Genomic DNA, 25,766 nt, shown 5'->3' with positions numbered 1-25,766 from the left:
GGGCCCCAACCCCCGGTGCATTTAATGAGTAGATTACCAAACATCTCTAGAAAATTGTGTTGATATTCAGAAAGGGAGATTTTCATTTCTTAACCCTGTCTCCTGATTTTAAAATTACGTAAATCTTGGGGCTGGGAAGACAGCCCTTGCTGCTCTTGTAAGACATCTTCATAGGGCTGCTCAAAATCATCTCAAGTCCCATTCAGAATCCTCGTGCCTTCAGGGGCACCCGCACACACAGTGCGAATACAGACACGTATCCACATTAACACAATTTAAAGAAATACGTAAATCTGCAAGCTATCAGTCGCAAGAGTTTTCAAAACCATATTAAGGAGCGGTTATCTCAGCTGAGAGATAAACTGTTTCCCAAGTGGAGCGAGTGAGTCATAAGAGCGCATGGGGTTTTAGGTCATAAAGTCAGGCTTCTGTCGTACCTTTGTCACCATTTCTCTGTGTCTGCCCTGAAGAGCACTCAGATGGCACACTGACTGACTGGAAGGGAACTTTTTTTTTTTTTTTGGATTTGGTTTTTTTGAGACTGGGTTTCTCTGTGTAGCCCTGGCTGTCCTGGAACTCAGTTTGTAGACCAGGCTGGCCTCGAACTCAAGAAATCCGCCTGCTTCTGCCTCCTGAGTGCTGGGATTACAGGTGTGCGCCACCACGCCCGGCTGACTGAAAGGGAACTTACAAATAGCAGTGTTCTAGGTTTGAATGGCGATTACTTGTCCCGATGTAAATTATTAACTATTCTAGAAAATCTGGATAGTAGGGGAACCTAAAGTAGATGATGAGATGTAAGCTGCAGTCTGCAGTGTTGCCACTCGAGGGGATGTTTACTGCTTCCCTCTGTTCTTTATGGTTCATCAAAGCCTATGAACTAATTTTCCTATACATTGTTTTTATATACTGCATAACAAAGGATGTCAAGGTAGTGACTGTAAGTGAAATTAGAGGAAAATAGTAACTAGTAATGGTGGGGTTAGCGTTTGTAATCTTTTTAGTAGCTTTGTTGTTGTTGTTGTTGTTGTTGTTGTATTAATTATTTCTTTTGGGAGCTGGTGCAAGTTGACCAGCTGCCCCTCCTGTATTCCTGGGCGCCATCTCTCCCCTCTCACAGCTCTGGATGTCATCTTTCCTTGTTTCTCTTACTTTTTTTATCTTTTTATTTGCTAATTTTGTCTTATAAATGTCTTATATATAAATGTTTCAGATTCTTGTCACCACAAAAACAGTATCAATTGCATTATTTAAAACTATAAAAATCAGTCTGAACCTGGCCTCCATCTCTCTAAGTATGAAAACTCAAATTCCTTTCCTTTGTTTAGAATAAAAATAAGACAAAAACTAAAAATTTCAATTTGTGAATATTTTTATTGTCAGCTTAACTGTGTTGTTAAAGAATATGGTTGGTATATTTTTAACATTTTTTAATATAAATTGTCTAACAGATGTAACTATATTAGTACAAACAAGAAAACAAAAAAATATTGCTGACGCAAATAAAAAAATATTGCTGAAGTGGTGGCGCACACCTTTTATCCCAGCACTCAGAGGCAGAGGCAGGAGGATCTCTTTGAGTTCAAGACCAGCCTGGTCTACAAAACAGATTCCAGGACAGCCAGAACACCCTGCCTGGGGGAAGGGGGGAAGCAAGAAAACAATACAATACCATCACTGTCTTCAGTTACTGCTTACAATGCTGTTTCATGTTATATATGAGCCTGTCCATTGTAATTTTGGCACAAGTTCTGGCATGCCATTTCATCTAAATATTTTAATACAGTTTTATATAAAAGATAACAATTGCCTGGCAGTGGTGGTGCACGCCTTTAATCTGGCACTTGGGAGGCAGAGGCAAGCGGATTTCTGAGCTTGGTCTACAGAGTGAGTTCCTGGACAGCCGGGGCTACACAGGGAAACCCTGTCTGGAAAAACAAAAGTAAAAGCTAGCAATTGTTAAAACACCGTATGCCTTAATACTGAGTCCAGCACTTGTTTATGTGGCAGCTGACAAGTCTCTAAGTGTCCCAGAGTCTGTGTGCTTGTTGAGGTATTATTTGTTTATCCCTCTTTAAGTTTAGGATTTGCTCACTGCTTGCCCACAGTGATTCTTCTTTTATTCTTGTATTTTCTGTTAGTTGCCAGTCAGATCTGTAGTTTCTTTATGCATAGATTTTCTTCTGCCAGCTAGCTTACAACTTGACTGTCCCTTGTTTAACTTCTTTCTACAATATGTGCTCAGGTAGCAAATGGTTCCTCGTTAAAAGTCAGTTTTTCCTCAAACAAATCTAATAGACAAATGCATTAGATGTTAATGAAGAGGAAGCTGGAGGTGAGGGGATTGAGGGCAAAACAAACCAAAAACACTGAGGCACAGAGATGTGAAGTAACTCTCCAAGGTCACGTGCATACCAACAGGGTCCTGGGACAAAGGATGATGAGCAATGAGTCTGTAGCCGTTTATTCATGTGTATTAGTATTGTATGTTGTACCTTCATACTATAGTAAAGCTTTCTTAAGATCATATTGTGTTGTGCAGGCATAAATAGATATAGAAATTAGCTCACAGTATGCTGTTTTTAAAATTCAGTTAAAGAAACAGTTTCCTGCTATGGCTCTGAAGATTCCTGCCAAGAGAATATTTGGTGATAATTTTGATCCAGGTAAGCAAAAGCTTTATAGTATAATTGTTGAGTTCTAGTTGAAGTTTGAAGAAGTAGGTCATGTACTCACTGAAGAATATAATTGTTCAGAACTTTTTTTTTTTTTAGATAGAATCTTGCTGTCTAGCCTAGGCTAGCCTCAAACTTATGATCCTCCTGCCTCAGCATTAGGCATGCACTGCTACTATACCTATTTTGTCCCCAAGTCTATGATACTCAATCTACTTCACTGTTGAGAAGATGCATAAGCTATGCACCATGGAGAGATAGCAAATGGTTCTTCAGTAAGAGGCAGTGTTTAGTGTCAAGATACTTAATTCCTCAAAATGTAAGCACCCTGGGCATTGACTCTATCTTGCTTTTAACAGTGAAGCTGTAGTTTTCTTCTGGAGCGTCTACAAAGCTCTCCCTCCTTCAGTACCAAATACCAGCTAGGGAATCACTTCTGAACCACAGCCTGCTGCCCTGTGCTTGTCCGTTCTCCCATGAATGTCTCATGATAATTGTGTAAGATGACAGAAATATGACTACTGGTGTACACCTGTCTGTCTTTCAGATTTTATTAAACAAAGAAGAGCAGGACTGAATGAGTTCATTCAGAACTTAGTCAGATATCCAGAGCTTTACAACCAGTAAGTACTTTCCTTTTATTCTAAAGGGACAGTGAAACAAAACCCAAGAGTACTGATTAAACCTCAGGAGGAGTTTTGCGAAACTGTGTGAAATCTTCCTGGAACACATTCTCCTAATGTTCTGTATCACTTTCCCTTCAGCTCAGACGTTTCCTTCCCTTTGTGCTTGTGTGATGCCTTTGCTAGGTTTCTGGTGACCAAAGTCCACTTGAAAATGAAAGGGGTTGTTTCATCTGGCAGCTCTCAGATTGTACCTCACTGAGGGAAGCCAGGGCAGAACTGAACCAGAAGCCTTGGTGGAATGCTGCTGCTTGCTGGCCTGCTCCTCACGGCTTACTCAAGCAGCTTGCTTGTGTGCCTTGCAGCACCTCCGGGTGATGGCACCACCCAGTGAGCTGGGCCCTGCCCCATTAGTCATTAGTCAAGAAAATACACTACAGCCTTTCCTATAGGCAAATACAATGGTTGCATTTTTTTTTCCAATTAAGAATCCCTCTTTATAGATCACTGAGGCTTGTTTTAAATTCTCAAACATGCCAACCATGCCGAGGGGTGGTGGTGCACACCTTTAATCCCAGCACTTGGGAGGCAGAGGCAGGCGGATTTCTGAGTCCGAGGCCAGCTTGGTCTACAGAGTGAGTTCTAGGACAGCCAGGGCTACACAGAGAAACCCTGTTTCGAAAAAACATAAACAAAAACCAAAAAAATACGAAAAATACCAACCAAGACATAGAAATGTTATGGATTACTGTTTAAATCAGTTTGCATTATAGTTAAAACATCTTGTTAACCAGCTGGTACTATATTTATCCATCACTTGGAAGGTACCTCGGTATCTGTGACACCATTAGGATCAGACTGCACATCATCCCTATGTTCCAGAAGCTTGGGTAGCTGCACTGGGATCCTCCCCAACCTCAACTCTTAGCCCTTTCTCCTCCCTCTTCTGAGCCTTGCGGGAGTCAGGGTGACACTGTGCTATCCCATTTGTGACTGAGTGCCCCTGGCATGGTCTGCACTTTAGTCACTTGTGGTAACAGATATCTTTACATACATGTGCACTTTACAAGTAAATGTCTTCTGCTCTGGGTAGAAGAAATCCAGGACCCCATGAACAAATAACCAAGAGGTTTTAAGCCGACATTTTCTCTGTAATAAGACAAGATACTTCGTATTGTGTAGATCTTGTCGTTTGTTAACAGAACTTAGTTTTCATTTTAATATAAAATTCTCTTAAAATGCTGCATATAAAAGAGTGAGAAGCCAAACAACACGTGTACCATGAGTGTGTACCGCATGCTTATTGCTGCTGTCAGGGAAACATGCTTTTAAATGGCTTTAGTAACCTTGGTGGAGCATGCTTATAATTCCATACCTGGAGGGGCCGGAGGAGAAGACGGTCTAGGCCAGCCTGGGCTATATTACACCTCGTCACAGCTTCTTGACCCATTTGTTTTAAAGGAAAAGGTATTTTTAAAAATAGGAAAATATGATTTTAAAATTATGTTTTTTAACTGGAATAAAGTCTGTTTCTCTGACCTTTGGATTAAAAGGGGGGATATTTGAATATATTGGCAGTAAATATTGGGTCCCAAAGCTGAACACTGGTACTTTTGACTAAAACCCTAAAATACTAATACCGGGCTGGCCTTGAACTCAGAAATCCGCCTGCCTCTGCTTCCCAAGTGCTGGGATTAAATGCGTGCGCCACCACCGCCCGGCTGTGTCCTTCTTTTCTTCCTTTGTTTATTCAGTGCAATATTTTGAGGTTCATCCCTGTCCTAACAGGCATAAGTACCTTGTTCCATGGTTTACTACATTGTGTTTGTCCATTTATTAGTTGGTAGACATTTGTGGCATTTCTCCTTTTGTGCTGTCACAAATAATGCTACTATAAATACTCGTGTATGAAATTCAGGATAAATATATTCTTATGATTTGTGCATGTAAACCTAGAGTGAATCATTAAGTAATGTTTAACAGTTGTAAATAGCCTTCTTTTTTAAAACAATTTTTTATCTTTCTAATTTTCTACAAGTTTTATTTGTATTAGGTTGTTAAGACCATTCATGGACGGTGTATGTGTGCATCAGGATAGCAATTTGGTCATTAATTGGGATTTTCATTAGTACATGAATAGTCTGCTTTAATTTTACTCCACCCCTCCCATCAGCTTCTGTTTTGTACTCATGTGGAAATCTACTCTAATAAACATTAATAGGATACATATATATCTCTGTATTCAAGGAAAGACTTGCCTCGCATCCGTGGGCATACACGGAGGAGAGGGCACCTGTCTATGTTCATCACAGAGTGCTTCACGCTATAGGTTCATGTCATTGCGGGATGCCAGCTGGTGTTCTCTATAGGCAATTACTATAGCTGGGTTACTCCTCCTGGTGACAGGAGCCCCTTTGCCTTCAGTTTATTATGAGAAAGAGAAGACTGACCTGCAAATGGTCCCCACCCCACCCTCACCCATTGCTTACATTATAATGGAAGTGTCTACATCTGGGAAAATGTGTTCCTGGTTTCTCCAAGCCAGTCTGCTTTTCAGGAGAGGCTCACTCTCCGTCCCACCAGCAGCACGTGAGTGAGGCCCTCCCTGCTCTGGATATCCTTTTAGCGATCTGACTTTTGCTGGTCAAGTGGATGTGAAGTGAATCTCAGTTTCAGTTTCCATTTTGGATTTCCTCTAGTGTGAACTGTCTGTTTATAACTTTGCCTGTTGGGTTCCCTCTTTTTAAAAGCAGAACTTCTTTGTTCCTATTACAACAATGAATAATACAGTTTGTAATTCTCTTGCTGCAAATGCTAATACTGTGGTTTCTGTGTTTCTTTTTAAAGGGACACTAGCTGTTCACATGCTGTGAGAGTAATACGTTAATCTTTGTTTTCAGTCCAGATGTCCGAGCATTCCTTCAAATGGACAGCCCGAGACATCAGTCAGACCCATCTGAAGATGAGGATGAAAGAAGTACTCCGAAGGTAGCAGGGGCACTGTGCTTGACAGAGTAGCCACCACAGATATGTGCTTAACAACCGCAGACTTGTGGGTCTCACCTCAGAGCAGCATTAGGGCAGAACCAAGGGATTGTGTCTGCGCTAGGTTCTAGTGTCTGCACTGTAGAATACCTACAAACAGTCACACCATTTATACACTGTTACCCACCGTTCTGTTTTCTTTTCATGTGTATTATATGTGCTGTTGTGTGGTTCATATGTGTGGACATGCGTGTGGAGGTTGATATTGGGAGTCTTCTAGAGAGCCCTTACATTTTACTCAATGAAGCAGGACCTGGCAGCTTACTCTGGGGAGTCCTGTCTCCTGTAACTCCTTGAGGCTGGAGTTATAGGTAAGCTGCCAGTGTCTACCTGGCATCTGCGTAGCTTCTGTGGCTCCAAACTCTAGTCCTCTTGCTTGTGTGGCTTATCTGCTTTAACCACTGAGCCATCTCCCAGCCCTGAGCACTGTCTCTCACAAAAGACGCACATTGTGCTTTGTAGTAAAAAGCATAATGCAGGTTGTTCATAATATTGAAACTCAGTAGAATAAGCTTATTTTTTGAAATTACTTTTGATATTCACCTTTGCATGCTGTGAAGAAAGAGAAAAATGTAAACCAGGGTTATTAAATGTAATAATTAGAAGTACAAATATGTAATCTTGGAATGTAGTTGATTAGTGTATGCCGTATTTAAAAATTACTTAGGAATTTTTATAGATGAGATAACCTTTCACACACAAATCTCACGGTTTGTGTCTGTACAGTCTGTACGGTCATGCTTGTGCTGATATGCATTTTTAAAGTAAGCTTTGGCATACTACTATGTGAAATCAATGTATAAATTTTTTGTGTATATTCACATTGGAATATAGTTTCTTTAAAAGATACACAAAAGTGAAATGAAGTGTGTGTGTGTGTGTGTGTACATGCATGCTGATGTATGGGCACGGGCGTGGAGGTCAGAGGACTTGAGGTTTCCAGGGGAATCGAACTCAGCTCTTCAGACTTGGTGGCAAGTGCCTTTACCCGCTGCGCTTACCTGCCTTGCCAGCAGTTACTGAGAACTTTTAAATAGCCACACAAAGTTCGTGGCTAGAAGAGCTCTCATAGGGTATCTAGGACAAACCTCCTTATTTTATTTTTAGGAAAGGAGGCTTTAAGGAAATTTTGGGGTGGGACACATGCCGTGGCATGTATAACTTTGAGGACTGGGTTTGCTCCTCTGCCATTTGGGATCGAACTCAGATTCTCAGGCTTGGCAGCAAGGATCTTGACTCCGTGAGTCACCTCAGCAGCCCTAAAAATCTGTATTTTATGTTATTATTCATTTAAAAAGATTTATTTAATTCCATTTCCCCCCTGCATGTATGTCTGCACCACCACATGTATGCAGTGCCTGCAGAGTCTAAAAGAGTGTGTCAGATCCCCTGGAACTGAAGTTAGAGTTGTGAGCCGCCTTGTCAGTGCTGGGAAATAAACCTAGGTCCTCTGGAAGAGCAGCCAGTTCTCCTGATCAGTTCTCTCCAGTGCCCTCTGCCTCCTGATTTTAAAGAGAAAAATATGAGTCAGGGGAAATCAAGAAACTTAGAATCTCAATTAGTCGTCAATAATTTTGACTTTACCATCAATACAGTGATTGAATATCATCTTTTAGCATAGTACATACAGGGAAATACTGTCTAACTTACCTTTGACTAAATTTCACCATTTCAGAGAAATGCTCCACTAAGAAAACCATTACCAAGTAGTAAATATTAGCTATGTATTGATGTAAATTGGAATAAATTGTTCATGTGGTCTAATCCACACTTGTTACATCTATGCAAGAAAAATCCATTTAAAGGAAACTTGCCAGTGAAAAGGTCATAGGCTAAAAGAATCAGTGTATGGTGCTTGCAGACAGGAGCCGGACATGGCTGTCCTCTGAGAGGCTCTGCCAGTACCTGAGTAAGACAGTACTCACTTTGGACTGAATCTGGGGACCCCAAAGGAAGAATTAGGGGAAGAACCGAGGGAGCTGAAGGGAATTGCAACCCCATGGAAAGAACAATATTGGTTAACCAGAGCTCCCAGGGACCAACCAAAGAGTACACATGCTTGACCCATGGCTCCAGCTGCGTATGTAGCAGAAGATGGCATCAGTGGTCCAGTAGAGGCTGGATGCCCCAGAGAAGGGGGGGGGTGCTAGAGAGGTGAGGCAGGAGTGAGTGAGTGGGTGGGTGGGGGAGCAACCTCTTAGAGGCAAAGGGGAAAAGGGTAGGAGGCGGGGGGGGGGGGAGTCATGGAGGGGAGGACTCGGAAATATAAATAAATAAAATAATTATTAAAAAAGTATCAGTGTAGAATTTATAACTTAGAGTTATATTATCAGATTCTGTAAAACACTACATTATTTAATGCTAAAAGCTAATCTGAAGTTAAACCACAGCATAGTATATAGTCTTAACTTATAATACTATGATTCGTGTATCTCTCTCCTCTGGGAAGTGAAATTTATTGCATAAAAGTTTTTATATCAAGATAGAATAAATTAGGGTAATGACTTTAAAGTTGGCTGTAAGATTTTAAAATAACAAACGTTCTTCAGAATATTTGAAGGAGGAGAGTGCTTGTCATTTATTTTTTTATAAAGTTCTTTGTCCCTGGAGATTATAAATCTGAAGTAGATTTCAATAAAAATATGATAATCTTAAATGGAATATTACTATATTCTTGTAAAGGTGTATGTACTAGATATACATAAACGTCATTTAATTTCCTGAATGTATAAATATCTTCAAAGTGGATTTATGGGAAGCTAATTTCACTTGTACTTGGCTTTTGTAAAAGTGTCCACTGCGGGGTGGGACAGAATACCTGCCCAGAGCCCCTGGTTTAAGGCCTTGCACCTCTGGGAACACATGCTGCCTAGGACAGGACCACTGGATTCAACCTAGGGGGGTTTCAGTTGAGTTTTGAAGTGAACTAAAATCTTTTAAAGTTAAATTGCTTTGTGCTGTAACAGGTAAGTAAGGCTTCACTGCTGAATTGATCCTGTGTCTAAAATTTTTAAACCACTAAACTGCTGGAGGCGAGAGATAAATGCTGTTGTGTTTACTTTGGAGATGATTCTGCCAGAGGCTGAGAGAGCAGCCAAACTTCCCATGGGTGAACCTGAGTTTGGTTGGATCCATCCCCTGTGCCAGAGGAAAGCTCAGTGTGGCAGCTTAGCCTGGGACCGCGGGCGGGTCCTGAGGGGGCGGGTCCTGGGGGCGGGTCCAGGCTCAGTGAGATTGTCTGTTAGAGTTGAGGAAGATCCAGGCCACCAGGGCTCCACTCTTCTCAGGGCACATCTGCTGTACAGACTCCTCATGGCTGTCAACCTGGGGTTAAACTTGTTTTTTTTCTTTTTTTAATATTTGAAAACCAGAAAGCATGGTAACTAGCTTCTGAATGTAAAGTGTGTGTTCCTGTTAAGGTGTTAAAGTTAAAGCTTCCTGTTAAGGTGTGTTTTCTGTGCTCATCTCTCCTGCGCAGCTTTGCCTGTTCCTTGTTCACTTAACGCTCAGTGTCATTTCTGACCCGTCTTTCTCCTTGCAACAGCTCTTGAAAGTTATCATAATAAAAGTGACTGCTTATACCGATTATATTTAAGAATTAGGACTTCAGGCTTCTTTAACATATATTGTTATCTGTGGTACAGTTAAATAATTTTATATCAAGGCATCCATTGATTTGTAATCTTTGACACTAATGAGAATACTATTTTCCCCCCTCACTAAATAGCCACATTCTACCTCACGGAACATCAACCTGGGACCAACTGGAAATCCTCAGTAGGTTTAATTTATTTCAACTTTTTTTTTTATTTTGAGAATGGGCATTTTTGTGAAGTTATACCATTTGACCTGGAAGCCCGTGAAGTATGGCAGTAGATGCAGTAGGTGCCTCATGCGTTTCACTGCTCTAGCAGAGTTAGACGTGTGTGTGTGTGTGTGTGTGTGTGTGTGTCTGTGTGTGTGTGTGTGCGCGCGCGCGCGTGTCTGTGTGTGTGTGTCTGTGTGTGTGTGTCTGTGTGTGTGTGTCTGTGTGTGTGTGTCTGTGTGTGTGTGTCTGTGTGTGTCTGTGTGTGTGTCTGTGTGTGTGTCTGTGTGTGTGTCTGTGTGTGTGTCTGTGTGTGTGTTTACATGGTCACATTTGCTTCCTGCTGTTCAAAAAATTATTTCATTAAAGAACAAAATAGCCCAAAGAACAGGTTCTTGTAGAAAAAAATACCTATATTTACATTAATATTTTTAATATATCCTCTTTATTTTTAGTTATTTTTTAGTTAACATATAAAATACTGGCTTCTCATGACATTTTCATGTATGTATTGGTATGCTCTGGTCATACTTGTCCCCTAACACACACATTGACCCCTTCCTCTCTGCCAAATAGTCCCTTTCCAATTTCCTGTTATTCCTGTGTGCACCTGTTGTTAAACCTTGACTCAACGTATGAGAGAAAACGTTTTGTCACTTCCTGTCGTGCTTTGTTCTCCCTTCCTCTTGAGGTCCCCGTCTCCTCCCATCTAGTGTTGCTGCTTTTGCATTCTCTGTGTGTGAGAGAAGATGTGTGCACTTAAACCTAGATTATGCATATGAGAGAAAATGTGTGCCATTTGTCATTCTTGAGTCTGGCTAATTTGCTTAATGCATGCCTGTTAATTTTTACCTTTTTTAATATTTAACCTGGGCCGAATGGTAGGTTAAGTGTGTGAGAGCAGACTTTAGACCTTCTTAGAGTTCATGTAAATTACTGTGTGTGTGGACGTGTGCGCGGAGATCACAGGGCAGCTTTTAGGGGTCAGTTCTTTGCTCGCACCGTGCGGTTCCCAAGCATCAAACTCAAGTCGTCAGGCTTGGGGGGGGGCGAGCTCTTCCGCGGCGAGCTCCTCCGCCTGCCGCTGATCAGATCACCTGGTTTTGGTGGGTTGGTGGGCTGGTTTTGCTAACTACTTGACATTTCAAACCTAAATAAAGATGCTCCTCCTCTGGTACAACCTAGGCATTCTAGGCTTTTTGTAGCAAACACTTGTAGATCCTTAAAGGTCACTGTCCTCCCTGCAGGCACGTGCCTTTGCCCACAGACAGCCAGTGCTGTTTCTCACTGCTAGGCTTGAATAACAAGAAGGCAGTGTTGTTCTCTCTGGAGTTCTCTTCCTGGCTTCTCTTCATCGAATGCATGCATGAGAACAGTCTACTGAAGTGTTTGATTTCAGTGCGCACTGAGGAACTTAGATGTTAAACATTGGAGATTTCTCTCCCTCAGAAAGAGTCCCTGGGGGCCTGGAGAGGTGGTTCAGCAGTTATGAGCACTGACTGCTCTTCCAGAGGTCCAGAGTTCAATTCCCAACAACCACATGGTAGCTCATAACCATTGGTAATGGGATCCGATACCCTCTTCTGGGGTGTCTGAGGAGAGCAACAGTGTACTCACATAGATATAAATAAATCTTTTTTTAAAAAGGAAAGAAGAAAGTACCCTTGGCATTTTTATTGGGTTCTAGCACCTGGTACCTTGTTTTGAAGAACAGGGTTTATATAATTTAATTGGGGAAAAAATGATATTGCTCTTAACAAAGGAAATGTACTAGTATAAAAGCTTGGAAAATCATGCTCAGGGATCCAAAGATTTTGTTCCCCCACATTAATTTATTAAATTAATGAGGTACAAGAAAATGTTTAAAAGTTAATATCTTAATTTCTAGAAGACTCATTTTTTTGCCGTTGTTAATTTCTTTCAGTGCTAAGCCAACTGACTTCGATTTTTTAAAAGTTATTGGAAAAGGCAGCTTTGGCAAGGTAAGTTCTTAGTGTTGCTTTCCATGATCAAGCACTCAGGGAACGTCTGCTTTACATGTGTGAGTCATTGGGCTTTTCTGTTGGCAAGATACGGACTTAATATTCTTTCTTTGCTGAGTCTTAAGGAGACAAGGCATGTGCTGAAATTTTTAGGTGAAGCGCTTAGACTCAACATGTATTTATTGAGAATTTAGTGTGTACCAAGTGCTTGTCAGGGTTCTATTGAAAAACTGACTTAATCCAAAAAAACAAAAAGAAACAAACAAACAAAAAAAAAAAAAAAAACAAGCTGGGAAGTAGTGGCGCACACCTTTAATCCCAGCACCTGGGAGGCAGAGGCAGGTGGATTTCTGAGTTCGAGGCCAGCCTGGTCTATAGAGTGAGTTCCAGGACAGCCAGGGCTACACAGAGAAACCCTGTCTTGAAAAACAAAACAAAACAAACAAACAAACAAGCATGCATTTACAGATGAGCCAGTCTGTATCAGAGAAAGAAGGGTCGGGTGGGTGGGAGTTATCAAAAAGAGGAAACAATTGGGAAGGCAGGGTGTTGCTCAGTCCAGTGCTGTAGAGAGTAAAGGATGCGGAACCTGTCTGTGTTTGGACAGAGGACGTTTATACTAAAGGGGGTTAGACTCCATCTTAATGAATTCCAAATGTTAGTATTACTCGGATTTTATAGCTTTTACGGTCTCCTCATTTCCTACCTAGCTACCACTTTACACGGAGGTTTCGTGTCTGCTTGGGTTCGTCTTGGCTGTCAGTTACCCAGACTTCCCTTGCTTTTGCTGTCCTTGACAGTTTGAAGCCTAGTGAGCATGTGTAATGTAGGAAGCCCCTCTGTTGGCTGCTCTGATATTTTTTTCATGTTTACACTGAGGTTGTGTATTTGGACTAGAGAGACAGAGGCAGTTCTAGAAGTAAGCATGCCGGTGTCAGGAGTTGATGTGCTGGGTTTTGGAATGCCTTGGGACGTGCCCATTAGTTTACACAGCTTAATTTATGGTAGCCTCAAATACCTTGTAGTTCTGCTCATGTATCAGGTAATGGAAATGTATATGAATTGTATTCATAAGCAGTGTCATCACTGAGAACATCACAAAGTGTGCTTACAGACGCTTAAATATTATAGCCTACTACATGTCTAGGCCATGAACTATATGCCATTGTATACATGTCAATCGTTGACCAAAACATTGTTGTGTGTAGCACGACCCTCCTTTTCTAGTACAATATCCTCTGTTTTTTTTAATGTATACATTACATTATACATTATAGCCAGACCATTATAAAAAATACAACAGTCTGTGTTGGCTCTTCCTCTAAGCTCTTGTGAATTCAGAGCCTGTAAGAGAAGCCTGCATAAAATACCGCATGGGCTGGAGAGATGGCTCAGCAGGGTTAAGAGCACTGACTGCTCTTCCGAAGGTCCTGAGTTCAAATCCCAGCAACCACATGGTGACTCACAACCATCCGTAATGAGATCTGATGTCCTTTTCTGGGGTGTCTGAAGACAGTGTACTTACATATAATAATTAAAGAAATCTTTGGTCTGGAGCAAGCGGGGCTGTAGTGAGCAGGCTGGATAGAGAAGAAAAATGTCTGAAGACAGCTACAGTGTGCTTACATATAATAAATGAATAAATCTTTAAAAAAAACAATGCATATCCACTGAAGATAATCAACCCCTTTATGTACCTACCAAGGTTATAGCTTTGGAATTTTATTTACTTATGAGTATCTGTGTGTATCTAAGTCAGAAAGAACCTGTGGGAATCAGGTCTCCGTTACTGTGGGTCCCAGGAATCAAACTTCTCATCAGGCTGAGGAGGAGTCACGTTTATCCACTGAGCCATCTCCACAGCCCCATTTCAGTATTTTCTAAGCAAACTCCTTGAAATGTGACACATACAGAAAGTTCTTGAATAGTGTGCATTTTGGTGGTGAATTTAGTAAAAATCTCATTACCAATATATTAAATAACAAATAAAGGATCTCTAGCTATTCAAATAACTAGAACCCTTTTTGTTCTAGTTGATCTTAAAATATCTACTTGATATTAAAATATCTAAGAGGAAGAATTGCAGAAGTAAATTCTGTAGTGTTTAATCTTCAACAGAAAACACAGGTCCCTTGTGGATGTGCTCTTTAGAAACTTTAATAAGATTGAACTCTCCACTCATTTGCAAATCTTTCCAACAGGTTCTTCTTGCAAAACGGAAACTGGATGGAAAATTTTATGCTGTCAAAGTGTTACAGAAAAAAATAGTTCTCAACAGAAAAGAGGTAAAATAAAATGGCTCCTGTTTCTCTTGAGTCTATTTCTTTATGAGCAGCTGTTTTCTGGTATATAATAACAAATTGATGTTTTGCATTCTTTTTCCAGCAAAAACATATCATGGCCGAGCGCAATGTGCTCTTGAAAAATGTGAAGCACCCGTTTCTGGTTGGACTGCACTATTCTTTCCAAACAGCTGAAAAACTTTATTTTGTTCTGGATTTTGTTAATGGAGGGGAGGTGAGTTTTGAAATTATTGATAGAGACAATGGCTAGGAAAAAAAGTAGCGTGAAGTCCGAAAAGTTCTTACGTAAGGTTGAGCTGATCATGTTTCGTCAACAGCTACCATAGAATGAAAACAGTATTAGATGGGCCATGCAGGACATAGAGGAGTTACAGGCATCGTGTGTGGTTTTGAAAATGCTGTATTGCAAAATTGAAATGTTAGTGTAAAATATGATATGTAATTTAGGTAATTGTTGTTCCAACCATTGCCTAGGTATGATAGCCAGATATGTTATTTTCTTAAATGATCAAACTATCCATCAGTGAGTGACCCCTCCCCAGAGTTAAGCCAGCGCAGGAGTGTTTGATGTTGCATCACCTTCCTGATGGTACATATGCTTTTCAGCATGTTAGAGTCTAGCAAGATCTGCCTCAGAAAAAGGATTTTTTTTCAAAGAAAAAGATAATTGTAATCACAGAGTCCCCTCTTTTGTTTGTACCAGTAAACCATGATCCCCAAAACTTACTCAGAAGACTATTGAAACCCATTCTTAAAACCGCTACTGTTACAGCAGCTGATACTGTGACAGTGTGTGTAGAGTATTACTTACATGCCCAGGACTCTGGCTCCTTGTGTATTACTTTATTGTCACATAGCTACATTGTATAAGACAAAGCCAAGTCATGGAGTTGTAGCTACAGAGTGATGGGGGCAGCCTGGTGACAGGTTTCAGGCAGTGGCCATCCCTGTTCCTTTACTTCCCAAACCCCTTAGATTTCTAATTCAGTTAATCTCTGATCCACAAGTGTCTCTAAAGTTCATTTAAGTAGTACATCTTGTAACATCTTTACAAAGGAGTCCCCCATCCCTCCATATCAGCAGAGGAAAGACTCAATGTTACTGTACTTCAGTTAATATAGAACAAAGGTGACAGAAAAAGAGAATGAAGCTGGGCGTGGTGGTGCACACCTTTGATCCAGCACTTGAAAGGCAGAGACAGGGAGATCTCTGTGAGTTCAAGGCCATCCTGGACTACAAAGTGAGTTCTAGGACAGCCAGGGCTACACAGTGAAACCTTGTGTAATAAAAATGGGGAGGGGGGAGAGGGAGAGGGAAGGAGGAAGGGAGGGAGAGAGAGAGAGAGAATGCAAATATGAAATATAAAATGAGTTGCAAGCAATAAAGAAATTGAGTTCAGAGACAAGTTTGTCAGCATTACTCTGTTCCACTTAAGTTCGAAGGTAGACATCTCAGTCTACCTTATTCAGCCTCCCTTCTCTGCTTCTCAGTCTTTGAAGTGTTCATGGGAGACATCTCAGTGGATGAGGGGCCACTGCAAGTTTCCTCTTTTATCAGTGATTTCATGTTTTGGGGCTGTGCGTTTGGACCCTGTTTACACAGTGGTTGTTCAGACCTCAGCAGCAAAGGCAGAAAGATGCATGGCTGCCCTCCACAGGATGAGCTGTGCTAAGATACTGGGCAGTCAGTCAGTCAGCCGTAGGGGATGGAGTACTGTGGCGTGCACTGGGGGTGTGGGGGTGTTCAGTGTGGCTGGCTGCAGGTAGACTGGAGATAAAGACCAGGAAGAAGGGTTGAGGTGGAGTGTGGTTTCATCCTGTGCTCTGTTATGATTAACTTTTTCTTTTAGGTGTGTTGTCTTGTTTCTGTTGTTTATAGTTCTTTCTGACTCGTCACTCTCTATGTAGACACAGCTGTCTTTAAGCTTGTGACAATCCTTCTGCCTCAGCCTCCTAAGTGCTGGGCTTACAGGCATGTGCCAACATACATGGCTTTTGTTTGGTTGGTTGGTTTTTATGTAGAGTCTCATTAGGTAACCTAGGCTGTAGGCCTCAGTCTCAGCCCTTCCCGTCTCCGAGTGCTGGGTGACACTCCTGTACCAAGGTACCCAGCTCCTCCTGTTCTCCCGTTGTTTTCAAACCTTGATCTGGGACATGGAATTTTTGTGAACTACTTAATCTCTTCATTAGAACCAAGTGGAGTGTCAAAGAACGAGCTCTAGGATGCTGGGCAGATCAGCTTCTCTGAGCTAGGTTCCTCGTCAGTTTCCTACCTCAGGTCTGTTGATTGGGAAGATTAAAGAACATAAGTGTATACAGACCTCTTACAGAGCTCTCGGTTTACCAAGCCAGCCACGAGGCCAGTAGTTCCATAGTATTTACATGGCAACATCAGGGTCGTAGATTCTCTTTCGTCTCTTCTGAAGTGGCTAGCTGCAGTGGTATGGAGACTGTCACACTGAGGACTGAGTGTGGTGCATGGGAGATGGGAGAAGTCAGTAAGAACAACCCAGACTCATGTTTGAAGACAGTGGTACAGTAACTGGATAAGAGACAGAGATACGGACAGCTTTCCTGAGCTTCCCGATCAGTGTATCAGACACGATACTGTTGCGCGATGCTGCACTAGCGATGCTGCACTAGCGATGCTGCACTAGTGACTACACTAGGGAGTGTCCACACTAACAGCTCCCTCCACCCTGCAGCTCTTCTTTCACCTACAAAGAGAGAGGTCTTTCCCGGAACCCAGAGCGAGGTTTTACGCCGCCGAGATCGCCAGTGCCTTGGGTTACCTGCACTCCATCAAAATAGTGTACAGGTGAATCATTGGTTTAAATTACATGGAAAATAAATACCCTGAAATGGTTAAGATTCCTTGAAATGTTTCAGATGATAATCATATTTTTCTTTTAATTTGGTATAGAGACTTGAAGCCAGAAAATATTCTTTTGGATTCAATGGTAAGTATTATTTTATTAAAAATCTTGTAGTCTTCATTTCTTTGTTGTTAGGTGTGGTAGGAGATTGTCTTAAAGGTTCCATACTGTATGATTACATTTCTGTAATATTCTTGATTATGCTTTGATTAGCCTGTTAGTGTTTATAAAGGGACAAGGTTGAAAAAGGAGAGCCCACAAAGATAAAGAATGCGCATGAGGCCTCTAGTGAGGAAGTAGTTCTGTCTTGACTGTGGTGAGAGCTACAACGGTTCACATACAGTGCATAGGACTGCACATGTGCACACAGGATCACACTTGCAAAGTATGACACCAAATAAAGCCAATATTGTAATTAACAGTTTTGTACTACTGTGAATTTCTTGCTTGACATTTGAACAAAATGTTGTCTCTGGGGTAAGCTTGATGAGGTTACAATCTCTACTGTTTTTGAAATTTTATTGGTTATTGGCCGGGCGGTGGTGGTGCACGCCTGTAATCCCAGCACTTGGGAGGCAGAGGCAGTCGGATTTCTGAGTTCAAGGCCAGTCTGGTCTACAGAGTGAGTTCTAGGACAGCCACGGCTACATAGAGAAACCCTGTCTCGAAAACAAACAAAAAACAAAAAAACAAAAAAAAATTATGTTATTATAGTTATTTTAAAATAAAAAAGGGTTTCGGAGTTGTCAGTTCAGCTCCAAGTATATAACTCAGTGGGTAGAGTGATTGCCTAGCATGCAAGAAGCCCTGGATTCACCTTCCTTTATAAAAAGGGTGCAATTGTACATACCTGTAATCCCAGCACTTGGCAGTGGAGTCGGGAGGCTCAAGCTATCCTAGAGCTTAAGGCCAGCCTAGGGCTATATGAGACTCTGTTTCAAAAAAAGCTAAGAATAATGAGCTAGCAAGATTACACAGTACGTTAAGGACACTTGCCACAGAGTCTGATAGCCACCGTTCCATTTCAAGGACCAATGTTGGATGGAGAGAACCGACCTGCACACATGCGTGCACATGCATGTGCAAGCATGTACACACACACACACACACACACACAGTAAATAAATTTTAAAAAGTATAAGGGAGTAGAGGGGTGGATCTGTGGTTAAGAGCTACTGCTAGTCTTACCGAGGACCCAGGTTTGGATCTCAGTGTCCACATCTGGTGGTTCACAACTACCTGTGTCTCTAGTTACAGAGGGTCTGGTGCCTTCTGGTATTCTCAGGCCCCTGCCTTCATGGGGTAGGCATGGACTCACACAGGCACACATACACAGAAAATAAAAAGTTGTTACAATGAAAAGCTAGTTAATTCATGTCTATACATTGTTAGTTCATGTCTACACATTGCTTTATCTTACTGACTTCTATTTGTCAGGGACATGTTGTCTTAACGGATTTCGGGCTTTGCAAAGAAGGAATTGCTATTTCTGATACCACCACAACTTTTTGTGGTACACCAGAGGTAAGAAATATGTCTGATCATTGATACAATTTATAAAATATAAATACAAGTCACACCCTTCATCTACAGAAGAGATGAAATAAAGCCTGTTAGAGTGTATAGTGGGTATTTTTTACTGTGGTTGTGACATGCCACAAGACCCTTTTGAAGGTCAAAATGAGAATGTACAACTCCTTGGAAATCTAGACAGTACATCTTTAGTATGAGTAATAGCACCTAAAAATTGTTCCCTTTTCAGTTCCTAAATTCTGTCTGGTATTCACTGTGTTACTGTCATGTTTCTGTTTTCTCTGTAGTACCTTGCACCTGAAGTGATCAGAAAGCAGCCCTATGACAACACTGTGGACTGGTGGTGCCTGGGAGCTGTTCTGTATGAGATGCTGTATGGGCTGGTACGTGTTTCCATCCTAATTGTTCCACTGCACCATTGATAACACAGTAATTAGTAATCCTGAAGAAGCTTAGGTAGGGCCAGCGATGCAGTACTGGCCTTGTTAAGGGAGTCTGACACCGTGTTAGGAATACTCACATGAAGAAAAGTTTTATTATTTTCAAACACCAATATATATTTTCTGTATTCCTTGAGGCGTCTCTCTTCTTTGGGCAGTTTGAGAAATAGACACCCAATCATAGCATTGAACTTCCTTGTTTCCTTTCATTTTGTTTGCACCAGACGTCACCTGCCTAATTTCAGAAAGATGGAAATAGAGTTTTCATTTATTAACATATTACTGTTATGTCTTAAAAGTGATGCCTTTGGGGTTTGCCTTTCATTCTGTTTTTATGGGGTTGAGTTAATACAGGCATTTTCAGGTTTCCTACCACTGGATACCACCTGTTTCCCTTCTCTGAAAACATCATGGCTTAATTCACTGCAGAAAAACAATGTTTACTGTGCAATTGAATTCTACAGTTTTCAGTTAAGATGCCTAAGGCCAGCCAGAGCTACTGGTTAAAATGGAAATTGTTTTACTATACTAAGATATCACTCCAACCCAGGGCAACCTATTTAGTTAGGCTTTTTAGTTTATATATCTTCTTAACAGTATATTTTTCTTTTGTGCGTGCGTGTGTGTGTGTGTGTGTGTGTGTGTGTGTGTGTGTGTAAGCCAGAAGCCAGTGGTAGGTGTCTTCTTCAATAGCTGTCCACCTTATTTTTGAGGCAGTCTCTCACTGAACTTGTAGCTTACCAATGTGGTTAAATCGGCAGGTTAGCAAGCCCTAAGTAGCTTCGTGGCCCAGCACTAGATTATAGGCATGGCTGGCATTTTGTGTGGGGTACCGAAGATCTGGGTACAGGTCCTCATAGTGGCACAGCAAGTTCTTCAGTCACTGAGCCATCTCCTAGGACAGCACCTAAGTTTTGCTTTTCTCTAGCCCATTTGAAATATTTGGATTGCTTTTTAGATACTTTTTGTGGTCCCTAAGTATTCAGCAGCCCCCATGCACTGACCTCTGAGGTAGCACACAGTGCTGGTGCTGAATGCTCATCAGTGGAGGGGAGAGGCGTGCGTGTGTGTGTGTGTGTGTGTGTGTGTGTGTGTGTGTCCTACATGCTGAAGCTCAATAAAGATCAGCATATTTTAGATTCCATAGAATAACAGACAGATAACACTGTCCTTCCCTCAACTGTGGATGGCTTGTTAAAAGCTACCTTTTAAGTAATGCTAATGACAATGGATGTCAGCTACTTAATACCTTAACTTTATTTAGCCACTGATTGTCATCTAGATATTTCAGAATCCTTTATATTTCTTTGAAGGACTTTGAAAGTATAAAGTAATATTTTAAAAGGCAAAGGGTTTTTTTTTTTTTACTTTCTTACAAAAAAAATCTGAAAATGACAGAGCTATAAAACTCCATTAACTTTAAATATTATTTTTATTTCAAAACTTTTAGCTAGATCATTAACTCTAAGGATTCTCCCCAAACTGTAATTGTCACATGTACTTATGAAGGAACACTGTCTTCAGGTTGCTGTCTACTTTTTTGATGATTTTATTCTCAAATCGTTTGATATTTGTTAGATCTCGAATGCCTATTATCTGTAACTGTCATCCTACCTCTGTGTCTCAGTCATTGTTTGCTGACTGTGAAGAGATTATGAAGAGACACCATGACCAAGGCAGCTCTTACATAAACCATTTAGTGTGGGGTTTGTTGACGGTTTCAGAGGCTTAGCTCAGTATCATCATGGTGAGGACCATGGTCTGGAGCTGAGAGCTCTGTCCTGATTCACAGGTCAATATACACAAAGAGACACTTGACCTGGCATGGGCTTTTAAAACCTCAGAGTCCCACCCCCCACCCCCAGTGATAGATACACTTCCTCCAACAAGTCACATTTCTTCCAACAACTAATCCTTCTTAGTACTATACCCTGGTGACTAAGCTTTCAAGTACAGGAGCCTGTGGGGCAAGGCTGGGAGGTGGAGATTCTTATTCAAACCACACTACAATATGGCTGGCCCATCCTTATTACAAGTGTGTGATTTAAAAGCACTCTACAAAGATCTAGTGAAAATGCTCTTCCACCCAGCAGACACAAATTAAGCTTCAGAGTGCGTTAGGCTTTAAAATCTCTTTGCCATACAGTGTTGACATCTGTACTGGGCCATGAGTCTCTGTGACCCTCAAGACCAGGTCCTCTCTGAAGACCACGGTCAAGTCCAACATCTTTTCTTTTGGAACACAGTGTTTCACTGTATGGTCCTCCTTGGCCTGAAATTCACCATGTAGACCTTTGTGGAACTCACAGAGATCCACCTGCCTCTACCTTCCAAGTTCTGGGATTGATGGTGTGGGCCACCTCACTCAACAGTCCAACATCTTTTAAACCAGTTTCACATATCTCACTAACCTCTTATGTTGTTTTGCTCTTTTAAAAATTTTCCCAGCCTCCTTTTTACTGCCGAGATGTTGCTGAAATGTATGATAATATCCTTCACAAGCCCCTAAACTTGAGACCGGGAGTGAGCCTCACCGCTTGGTCCATTCTGGAAGAACTCCTAGAAAAAAACAGACAGAATCGACTTGGTGCCAAAGAAGACTTTGTACGTATCATGCTTCTGAGTATCGGTTGTTAAACTTACACAAAGTTTGGAGATAAATCCTTATTTTATTTGTTGTCTAGTGAAATATTACAGAATCGGGGCAGATGGGGAGATTCTTGTCCCTGGTTTCCAGTAGTGCTCATATACTTTAATTTAGTTCTGTTTCCCGCTTTTGTGCCTGCTCCTTACTGGCTTTCACTTGCGACAATTGCTCCTTCCCTCTTTTTATAAGGTGTTGTATAGTGCATTTACTACGTTGACTTTTTTTTTGTCTAACTTTATTTTAGAAGAAAGTTTTACTACATAGCTAAAAATTTAATGTTCCTACCTCAGCCTCCTGAGTACTAGGTTTAGAAATGTGTACCATGCCCAGAAATTTTATTTTTTGTATTTTGTTGTTGCTGTTTGTTTTGTTTTGAGAAAAAAGCCTGTGATGTGCAAACTAACATCAAACTAGCTGCCATCCACCTGTCTCTACCTCCTAAATGCTGGGATTACTGGAATGTGCTACCACACCCAACCTAGAAATTCAAATTTTTACTGCTAAATAATACAAACTTACAATACCAATCATCCAACTCATAGGCTTTTGTTGGGGTTTAAGACTATGTAAGTGTTTAAATTATTTTTTTTTTGTTGTTAAGAAAAATTTAAGGGGCCAGAGCAGTAGCTCGGGGTTAAGAGCACTGCTTGCTTTTCCAGAGGACCGTGTTAGATCCACAGCTCCTGAGCAGGTCGCACCATCTGTAACTCCGGTTCCAGGCGGTCCATGCCCTTCCTGCCTTCCAAGCGTACTACATGCATGTGGAGAATAGGCATACATGCAGGCAGAACATCCATACACACAAAATAATAGTGGATTGTTAAGAATGGCTTTTGAGACAGGGTCTTACTATGTGAAGAATTTCCTGGCACCTCCTTAAGATAATTATAGAATCTACCCATTGTTTCAGATCAGCGAACTTAACTTCAAATATTATCAATATCATGCTAATGTTAGCAGATTCACAGACTAATGAGAAACATAAACTTTTCGATCCCTTTGCCAGAAAATTTTGTAGACTGTTTTCAGCCTTCAGCTTGAACTGAGTGGCTGCTTCTGCCGCTGTCTTCCTGCCTGCCCCTCACTGTTCAGTCTTTCTCTTTCTGTCTTTGTCTTTATCAGTCTTGTTAGTGTTCATACCTCCTTCATCCTTCTGTAGTGCCAGTCAGAAATCGCAACCCTAAGCCTGGCAGTGGTGACACACGCCTGTAATCCCAGCACTTGGGAGGCAGAAGCAGGTGGATTTCTGAGTTCCAGGCCAGCCTGGTCTACAGAGTTCCAGGACAGCCAGGGCTATACAGAGAAACCCTGTCTCGGAAAAAAACAAATCCAAAAACCAAAAAAAGAAAGAAAAAAAGAAAAGGAAGGGAGGGAGGGAGGGAGGAGAGAGAGAGAGAGAGAGAGAGAGAGAGAGAGAGAGAGAGAGAGAGAGAGAGAGAGAGAGAGAGAGAGAGAGAGAGAGAGAGAGAAAGAAAGAAAGAAAGAAAGAAAGAAAGAAAGAAAGAAAGAAAGAAAGAAAGAAAGAAAGAAAGAAAGAAAGAAAGAAAAATCGCAACCCTAAATTCAGCTGCTGTGCCCTGGGCTGCTGAGCAGTGCTGAGGAAAACATCAGGTTGGGGCGGGTGCAGCTCAGTCACACGCTTGCACGGTAGTCACAAGTCTGCGCGCACCTCACTGCTGCAGGGCGCCAGACCTTTCGGCCGATGTCCACACTGCCCCTCATTATCCCAAACCCTCTCTCTCGGCTTCGAGCCCTTTGGCCTGTATCTTCTATTATGCGTCTCTGGGATTTAATTAATGCACCAGTGTCCAGTTTTGCCATCACTGGAGCCTGCCTTCTAACCCATCTAAACGACACTTGATGGAAAAAGTTGTTTACTGTACACTTGATCTCAGCTTTACTAAGAACACATACAGGCAGCCAGACCCTCTTGTTAACCAGGGAATGTTGTGTAGAGTGTTGCATGGACTAAATACAGCTCCAACAGAAACAACCTGAGGATGTTGGGTAGTTTACTCTCTCTATAACAGTAAGCTAAGGGTATACATACCTCAGTGAAATAATGTGCTTTGTGTGTAATGGCTTTGATCCCCAACACTATAAAAACAAAAAAGTAACACGCCAAAAAAGTAAATGTTTGTATTTCTTCAAGCTTTGGGGAGTGCTTGTGTTGGGCTGCCCAGCTCTGACAGCAGATGATCTTGCCTTCCGTTTCACCGGGATATAACCGCTATGGGAGTGAGTGGGTCTGGGGCTGACCCAGCTACCTACCTCTCTATGTGATCGTAGCCCGAATGGCATCTGCATCCTCTTCCTGCTGCTGTAGAAAAGGTCTATCTCCCCCTCTGTCCTCGTCTTTGCCTGGACTTGTTCGCACCTTTGCGCAAATACCTACAGCCTTGTGTTTTGCTTACTTCGTTTGGTAATTAAACATTAAGTTTAACATGTGTATCTCTGAGCTTCTCTTATAACCGTTTAGTTTCTAGGCCTTTACTGAAACTCTCAAACTCTGGTACTTGCCCTTTATATTTCTGGGCTCTCCTCTTTCCTCTGCAGTGTAAACTGTCAAGATCTTCTTCCGTCCCATGCTGTATATGTACTACCTTGTGGGTGGCCTCAGACCCTCTTCTTGGTGCAGTGGCTTTAGCTACCTTCATGTCTTCACATCACAGACTCTATCTTCCATCCAGAGCCCACTTGCAAACTCCTCAGACTCACACACTGTCTGCTTTCTTCATACTGCAGCCTGAGTTTCTTGAGCACCTTGGCCAAAGCATGTTATGAAATGAAGTCCTGGCTTGGGAGATGACTCAGCTGGAGAAGTCCTTGCCGAGCGAGCTTGAGGCCTGCTCAGACCCCCAGGAACCCCGTGAGAAGCTGTGCAGAGCACATGCTGCTATAACGCCAGCTGGAGAGGGAGAAGACAAAGGGTGTCCAGGGTCGAGCAACCCATCTAGTTGAGTCAACATTGACAAAGTGTCTTTAAGCATCAACTGGAGGGTGATGGAAAAACCAGGCATTCCCACTGGCTTGTGTTACCACACACATACATCACATACACAAAAATCCTCTAAGACTGGAATTTCACATTAAATCTCATTTAAAAAAAAAAAAAGAAATCTTAGTTGGACAGTGGTGCTGCATACCTTTAATCCCAGCACTTGGGAGGCAGAGACAGGCGGATTTCTGAGTTCAAGGCCAGCCTGGTCTACAGAGTGAGTTCCAGGACAGCCAGGGCTACACAGAGAAACCCTGTCTTGGAAATAACAAATTGAATTTTGCTGATACTCTGTCCTTTTCACACGAAGTGCCTTCATTTCCCATTTGGTTATTCTGGCCACAAGTCTGAGAAACAGGCCTCACTGCTCTTTCTTACCAACTTCTATATTTAACCAACTGTGTGTGTGTGTGAGAGGGAGAAGAGACAAGAGAATATGAACGCGAGTGAGAATGTTCCTCATTCCTGCAGGACTCCTTTCTCAACCAAACTAACCTTTCACAAGTTTCTTGTCTGAGACAATCTCTATTCATCCATTTACTTACTTACTTACTGTCCAGTTAATTCCATTTATTTATTTACTTATTTACTTATTTATTTATTTAGGATTTTTTTCTCTGTGTATCCCTGGCTGTCCTGGAACTCACTCTGTAGACCAGGCTGGCCTCGAACTCAAAAATCCTCCTGTTTCTGCCTCCCAAGTTCTGGGATTAAAGGTGTGCGCCACCACTGCCTGGCGTCTAGTTAATTCTTAATGTAGCTTTCAGAAGTCAATAGTCATGACTATTTTCTTTGTTTTATTTATTTATTTATTTATTTATTTATTTATTTGGTTTTCTT

General features: G+C 41.6%; 1 protein-coding gene across 1 annotated transcript in view; it reads left to right on the top strand.

The window, feature by feature from the left end:
- Sgk3 (serum/glucocorticoid regulated kinase family member 3) overlaps nt 1-25,766 on the top strand; it is a 43,636-nt gene that overhangs the window by 5,698 nt on the left and 12,172 nt on the right. Inside the window, exons 3-14 of the mRNA XM_052175974.1 lie at nt 2,594-2,666; nt 3,223-3,298; nt 6,199-6,286; nt 10,071-10,120; nt 12,073-12,130; nt 14,332-14,415; nt 14,516-14,647; nt 17,138-17,250; nt 17,356-17,392; nt 18,746-18,832; nt 19,129-19,224; nt 21,730-21,885. Coding sequence (XP_052031934.1) covers nt 2,594-2,666; nt 3,223-3,298; nt 6,199-6,286; nt 10,071-10,120; nt 12,073-12,130; nt 14,332-14,415; nt 14,516-14,647; nt 17,138-17,250; nt 17,356-17,392; nt 18,746-18,832; nt 19,129-19,224; nt 21,730-21,885 — 1,050 coding nt within the window. The remainder of the gene's footprint in view (nt 1-2,593; nt 2,667-3,222; nt 3,299-6,198; nt 6,287-10,070; nt 10,121-12,072; nt 12,131-14,331; nt 14,416-14,515; nt 14,648-17,137; nt 17,251-17,355; nt 17,393-18,745; nt 18,833-19,128; nt 19,225-21,729; nt 21,886-25,766) is intronic.

This window comes from Apodemus sylvaticus, chromosome 3 (genome assembly GCF_947179515.1).
Source record: "Apodemus sylvaticus chromosome 3, mApoSyl1.1, whole genome shotgun sequence".
Taxonomy (NCBI): domain Eukaryota; kingdom Metazoa; phylum Chordata; class Mammalia; order Rodentia; family Muridae; genus Apodemus; species Apodemus sylvaticus.
Note: the sequence above shows the minus strand (reverse complement) of the source record. Positions and strands in the feature narration are given on the sequence as shown.